The 7,653-nt window shown below is 24.6% G+C and overlaps 1 protein-coding gene across 1 annotated transcript; it reads left to right on the top strand.

Moving 5' to 3' along the window:
* The first annotated feature begins 544 nt into the window (after positions 1 to 544).
* Positions 545 to 7,397, top strand: LOC101241207 (glutathione peroxidase). The gene is made up of 3 exons (XM_065800234.1): positions 545 to 884; positions 1,606 to 1,755; positions 6,934 to 7,397. The coding sequence occupies exons 1-3, from the start codon at positions 579 to 581 to the stop codon at positions 7,159 to 7,161; spliced, it is 684 nt and encodes a 227-aa protein (XP_065656306.1). The 5' UTR covers positions 545 to 578; the 3' UTR covers positions 7,162 to 7,397.
* The last annotated feature ends 256 nt before the right edge of the window (positions 7,398 to 7,653 follow it).

Below are 7,653 nucleotides of genomic sequence, written 5' to 3'. Positions count from 1 at the left end.
TTTGTGTTGTGACATTTATTTTTTTATTTTTTCCATAATACTCTTCACAAGACATTTTTTACTTTAAACCTTTTAAGCCACCTGGGCTTTAATGTTGAAAAGATTGTGGCGACACCAGTCATCCGTACCATCTTTCAGCCCCTATCTGTTTTTATATGTAACGTAAATGTTTCTTTGAGATTTATTTGTTTTATTATATGAGCAACAAAATATATATTTAAACATTAAAAATCAAGTCCAGAGACATCCTTTATCTTATGCTCAGTAGGACTCTTTTGGTAAACGTACGCTTATAGCCAATATAGAACTGTATTAATATATTAATTTTTTCAATTTAGAATCTACATAATTTTGTATTTTCCTTTGATATCTTTTATTGATATCCTCCTTGATATCTTTGATTGTTATCTTTGATTGATACCCTTTACTTGTTTGATTTCACCGATTTCCTTCCACTTTATTTACTTTATATCTAAAATATCTTTTTAAAATAAAAAAACGCTGTCAATGTTTACCTTTTAAAACGTTTAAAGAAATATGATTTTCTTTAAAATATAATTAATGGCAACGCTAACAAAATGGTACAACAATCACTTTTGAGTTTATTCGTTTTTACACAAAGTTTGTTTTCTATTAATACTTTAGAATTTAAAAACTGCGATAAAACCAACTCCAGCAGTTCTTTTTTTGCATTTAAATACGCTGACTGGAGCAACAAAGTTATTGATTTTCAACAGTACAAAGGAAACGTTTCTTTAGTGGTAAATGTTGCCACTTTTTGAGGTTTAACAACATCAAATTTTCTTGAATTAAATGCACTTATCAAAAAATATTCAAGAAGTAATGGATGTTCGCTTAATGTTATTGCATTTCCTTCAAATCAGGTAATCTCATTAATATAATACAACAACAAAAATACAAAAATACATAATATTTTGTGATCATATTTTGAAAAAAACAGTAATTCTTAAAGAACCGTCAACAAAACTAAATTTAAATCTTCATAAACTGATTTATGGAAAATTACTGTTAAAATATTAAAGTAACATCATGCTAGGTTATGAATTTAATAAAGAAACAGGACAAGCTTAATTATGCAACAGCCTATTACAAATTTTTTAACAAGCTATTGCATAAATAAGCATTTATTTTTTTTTGTTCTTATTCTAACTGCTAATTTCTAACTGCTAAACTTTTAAGATGTAATCGTTAAAGAATATAACAAAAAGGTTATAACAATCTGCAACAATCTGATAAAAAAAAATTACAAAGTTTTCTCAAACTAAAATCAAAACACTTGCATTAACAGTTTATTAAAAAAGTTGATATTAAAGCCACTAAGTACTAAGTTGCTATAAGTGTCGCTAAATGTTGGTTGGAGATCTGGTCAAAAACGACAGAAATATCCAAATAAATTTTTAGTTTTGTTTTTAAACCCCAACTTAATGACCATAACTTTATTGGTAATGATGTTTTGAAGTAAAATATATATTATTTGTAAGATTTTTGATAAAACCACTAAATTTATGAATTAAAGTTTAAAAGTTTAATAAAGTCTAAATAATTTTATTTTTAAAAATTACTAATTAAAGTTTATGAATTTAGTTTAACCACCAAGCACCAGGAACCAGTGACGAGTTTCGTCGAACTCTGCGATATGTGCGTCCAGGAAATGACTATATACCTATGATGGATGTATTTCAAAGGGTCGATGTTAACGGGGTTAATGAAGTAGCTCTGTTTACTTGGCTTAAGGTAAATTTTTTATTTAAATATTTTTTTGTTTATTTTAAAACATCATTTTGTTTTTTTGTACATTTCAAAACAGCATTTGGTTATAAAATATAAAATTCACAATAGCAAAAATATTATCAAATAAATAAGGTAAACTATTGTTAACATTAATAGTGTTTTTGTTTTCTGGTCTTGAGTTTAAAAAAAAACATAAAAATATAAAATTTGCAATATAAAATAAATAAAAACGAATTAATAAAAGAATGGCTCGTAGAAGACCTCGTTATTAAGAACCGCTAGAAATAAACGCGTATAAGTTTTTTACGTAAATAATAAAGTTAAAATTAATTTGATGAACAAGATGTTTACATAAATTAATAACTTATGGTACAAAATATTTTCTTTTAGACTATATATAAATAAAATTTTATATATAAGTAAAGATATTAAATAAATACGAACATAAAGTTATAATTTCATTTTTGTCAATTTTTATTGTGGTTTTTTATTTCTTTTAAGGTCATTTTCTTTTTGTTAACTATATTTCCAACTTTTTTCTTATTCTTAAAAATCATTAAAACGTATGTTGCTTTGTTTACGCTCTCGAATTCAGCACGTTCATTTTTCTTTCTTACTGGCATTACTATTAACTTTAATTTTTTTAAAGTTGTTCAATTAGACAAATCAATTCTTCAAAAAATCCCTTATATGTTCATTTAGTGATTGGATCAAACTCTTCCAATGATTGGTTGAGTTTAATTGAAATTAGTCAATCTCATCTAATGATTGGATGAGTTTGACTAATATCCTGATAGACTTAATCTGCTTTTAATACAACATAATTAAACAAGTGCTTAGATTTAATCTTTTATTAAAATGTAGAGCTTTTCTAGACTTCTATAGACTTTTTCTTCCGTTCTTTATCACGCTTTAAACACAGCAATCCCTTAAATAAGGGTTGAAAATTTCCCGAAATTTTCCGTAAATTTTGGAAAGTTTAAAAAAAAGATAAGTTATTTTGTAATTAACGGGTAAATTTTTTTTTTTTTTTTAAGCAATTGTTATGGACATTTTTATAGTAAAATATTGGGAAGTAGATTATAAACATTTTACCAAAAAAAGCCCTCTTTGAAAAACACTTTTTTTGGTATTTTGTTGAGTTTTTATAACTTTGAGTAGCAACTATGATAGTTTGTTTTCCAAATTTTCTAAAACTGTTTTATCCTGTTACTCGCTAAGTATATTGATGTTCATTCCCGTAGCAAGCTTTGTTTAAGGCTTCGCATAATGTGCACCCCATCCCTAAAGGAGATAGGGCTTTTTTCAATATCTATTAAACTGGCCTACAAGTTACTGAAAACTGTAAAATTATATATAAAAAGATTTGATTCAATATTTACAGTATCTTACAATTTTTTTTTGATTTAAAGACGTTATTGATTAATGAAAGGCAAAAAATAAAGAAAATCTAGCTAGGGTATTTTTGACTTTTTTTTTATTTTATTTTATTTTGGTGCCCCAAGAAGTCCTTACGGTCTTATCACAGAGCACCGGATGAGCATTTAATTGGAAGCTCCCGCCTCCTTCCTAACCCATGTCGCAAAACTAGCGCAGAGGTGGGGTTTGAACCACGGATCTTTTGTTTTTGATGCAAGTGCGCTACCACTGCGCCACGGCTGCTCAAACTTTATAAAGCAATATATAAAAAAAAAAATGAGGGAGGGGTTAATCCGTAAAAAGTACCAACTGGTTTCTTTAGAATAAAATAAGGTCCTTAAAAACTAAAATTCACTCGACTGGATTGCGTCAAATACCCGACTAGCCAACTAAGTTTGTCAAAAAACCGACTATAATTTGAAAATCACCTTCTTTGTGAGGGTAAAATACCCCTTTCCCCCACACACCTTCTCCCTAAAATCGTTTTTGTATGTAACCTTTACACAAAAAAAAATCTTTCTTTCCTTAAAACACTTTATAAAAATAATACACAATAGAACTTATTAATCTAAAAAAGATTTTATTATTTGCATTTTGTGAATATTGTACATCGTAGTTGAGAGAAGTAAAAACTAGAAATATGTTATACACAAACTCAAAAGAAAAACTAACTCAGAAAACATCTACTTTTTGTTATTTCGCAAAAGTAATGTAAGTAAAAGTAAAATATAACAACTTGAGCGTTTTGTCGATTTTTTTAAAATTGCGCGATTTTTAAATTGACATTAAAAATTTGACTAAAAGATGTGCATTTTTTAACTATCGGTCTTTATTATTTTATATTTTTTGTTAAAACATTTAAAGAATACCCAAATACTACGACGATAATACGCATATTTTTGAAACAAAGAAATGAATTTTATAAAACTATATAATTTAAGTTTATTTAAGTTAATTGCAATAAAAAACCTTTGAAAATTTCCCTGAAATTTTTAACCCTAGTTACAGATATAAAATTTACAAGTACATAAAAGATAAAGTACTTACAATAAAATAAAATACTTACAATAAAATTACAAGTTTTACAATAAAATGAACAACATAAATTGGCTAAAAATAGTTATCTCCAGAATACGAAATTTTTTTAAAATTTGTTGATAAGTAGAGAGAAAGCAGAAAGTTTACCAAAAATTATTAAAAGTATATTATTCCATTATCATTTGTATAAAAGCGTTGCAGCAAAAAAAAAAGTTGTAGAACAGAAATCTTATAGCTACATTGTGAAACAAAATCTGAAAAAAAATTATAATTTATTTTTGTCCTATAAAAGTAGTTTGTAAAAATCAATGCAAAGTTTTCTAAAGCATGTTTTAAAATGGCCCGTCTAATAAATTATCACTGCGCAGAATGATTTTTTTTATTTTTATCTTTTATCAAATATAAATTATGAAATAAAAAATCCTCCACAAAACTGTCAAAGAAAATGATCAAATATGTTACTTCTAAAATGACTTTTTTTAATAAAGTTGAAATTATCAATGGACGGTTGAATATTTTATTAAAATAGGTAGATAAAAATATAATTGTAGCATTTATGTGGGAATTAAGCTTTAGATAAACAAGAGACTTCAGATTATATTTTTTATTTTTATGTTTAAACCAGCTCATGGACAAAGGGATTGGGTCCAATTAGATTTTTTAATTGTTTAATGTAAAGTTTACAATTCCCTTGTGTCTTTTGAACTCTTACACAATATTTAGATGAAATTTAACATCTTTTAATAAATTTAATTTCAGTAAAGGATAGTAAAAAAAGTATTTTATGAAGTCATCAAGGTGGAGGGGCTTACTCTTTAAATATTTTTGTTCTCAAGCCCCAATCACCGCAATATTTTTGTAAAACATTTTTTTTATTAAAAAATGAAAATACAGTTTGGAGTGGCAAAATCCCTAAAAACGTCATATCTAAAGCATAAAAAACCAATCAGTGTTTCTGGTGCCCCCATCCTAGATTGAAAAAAAGAAATGCTCCACAAAATTTGAAGCACAAAGTCTAATATTATTTACTTTAATTTTCTAGTTAATTCATAAATTTACATAGTAGGCTATACAACTATAAAGTTATATATCATACACAATTCAGAATTTTATTCATCGTTAGCGCTCTCAATATTCTCGTCTGCATCTTCTTCTAGATATACGTCAATATTAGCGTCAATTTTATATAAAGCAGGTTTGCAGAGATTATAATGTTTACTATTAATCTGTAGCTCTCAACACTTTTAAAAAATCAATTTTTTCTGAATAAATAAAAAGTGCCTTCAAGAAAAAAAATTTTTCTCTCATAAAAATAAAACGAAAATATTACTTTTAGGAAAAACTAAAGTAAATTTGCTTTTGTGTTGCTCTTGAAAGAGAAAAAACCAATTTATTCAAAGTTTTACGCTTCCAATCACAAGGTAACAGCACATGCTGTTTAATACTTTACTTACCATTTGCAAATACCTTGGGCTTGAAATTGTGAATGTTGGCAACCACACCTCTCAATGTATGTAGTAGATACTAGAGACTAAAAAATATCGAAATTTATTAAAGGTACAAATTGGAATAATTTTTCAATTCTCCATCAAATTTAAAATTAAGTACTTTTTTAATTGATTAAAAATGTATAAAAATTGAAGTACCAATCTGTTTAAATATACAGATACTTTTTTTAAACAGCCTGTTTGATGCACATTCTAATAACGAACGTGTTAATTGGTTTTGTTTTGCTATACTTTAAAATGATAATATGATAATGTAACTGTGCTTTTCAAGAAATATTTTCAAAAATATTTTATAAATCTAACTATCTAAATCTAAACTTTAAGAAGCTACTATTAGTAGGTTTCAAATATTTCAAATATTGAAAAAATCTTAGGAAGGATGTTAATAATAAAACCCACTATCAGATATTATACTTCTATTGAATCACTTTCTTGATATTTGGCCATGTAATACTCACCCACTGTTATTAATTAGGGAAGTTAATGTTTGAGTAAATTTAGTTGGTTTGTATATTAAACTGTCCTATTCTAAACTTTAACAATTATAGTACTTAATAATGTTTATACATATATATATATATATATATATATATATATATATATATATATATATATATATATATATATATATATATATATATATATATATATATATATATATATATATATATATGTATATATATATATATATATATATATATATATATATATATATATATATATATATATATATTTATGCATATATATTTATTCATATGTACTCTTATATGTATGCTATAACAATAGGGACAATTAGGTCAATTTTGAAAAATCAAAAGAGCTCTTTCTTATATGGTTGTTTTTTTGTTTTTTTTATAGACGTGTTTTTATGACTAGTTTAAAATTTTTTATTATATTTTTATAAACTATCTATAATATATATATATATATATATATATATATATATATATATATATATATATATATATATATATATATATATATATATATATACATATATATATATATGTATACATATATATATATATATATATATATATATATATATATATATACACATATATATATGTATATATATATATATATATATATATATATATATATATATCTATATGTATATATATATATATATATATATATATATATATATATATATATATATATATATATATATATATATATATATATATATATAATTTTGTATACATTTTTATAGAGTCATTGTGAAGCACCCTCTGGAATAATTTCTGATTCAAATTATGCTTTATGGAGTCCTATCCGCTCAAGAGATATATATTGGAACTTTGAAAAGTTCTTAATAGACAGTAACGGATTTTTAGTGCGAAGATATTCAGCCGATAGTAATCCATCAACATTTGAAAGCGATATCGATGAACAGATTACGAAATGTTTAAAAAAATACCATCTGTTGCCATTAGCTTAGTTATTTGTGTTTTATTTTTAACTATTTTTTTATAAGTTTTTTATTTTCGTAACTTTTGTTAAAGTAATAACTTGACTTGTATTTAATATATTCAACTTTGCCATATGAAAACCTTTTAAAAAGCAACAACGCTGTAAAAGGTTGGATGTAAATGACAGTTGTTTTAGTATATGTGCATTTATACATTCAACTGTTTATTTAGGTAAATAGATTTATGAATATATAGTTGATTTTTATTTGTAGTTTTTAATTGTCTAAAAGTCAAAGGGGGTGGGAATTTATTTGTGACTAATAAAGCAGTAAACGAAGAATGGTTTAAAGATAGTTTAAGTCACTTTTATTTTTCAATTATGAAAACTTACAATTATTTTTATTTCTTCTGTTTGGAAGAAAAAGACAAAAAAAGGGAAATCAAAAGTAGAAATTAAAACTTGTTCTCCAAATAACTATGGTTACAAAAATATTTTTTGAACAACATTAGTTTTTTTTCAA

Source organism: Hydra vulgaris, chromosome 06, assembly GCF_038396675.1.
Source record: "Hydra vulgaris chromosome 06, alternate assembly HydraT2T_AEP".
NCBI lineage: Eukaryota > Metazoa > Cnidaria > Hydrozoa > Anthoathecata > Hydridae > Hydra > Hydra vulgaris.
The sequence above is the reverse complement of the archived record's forward strand: the minus strand, read 5'-3'. Positions and strand labels throughout refer to the sequence as shown.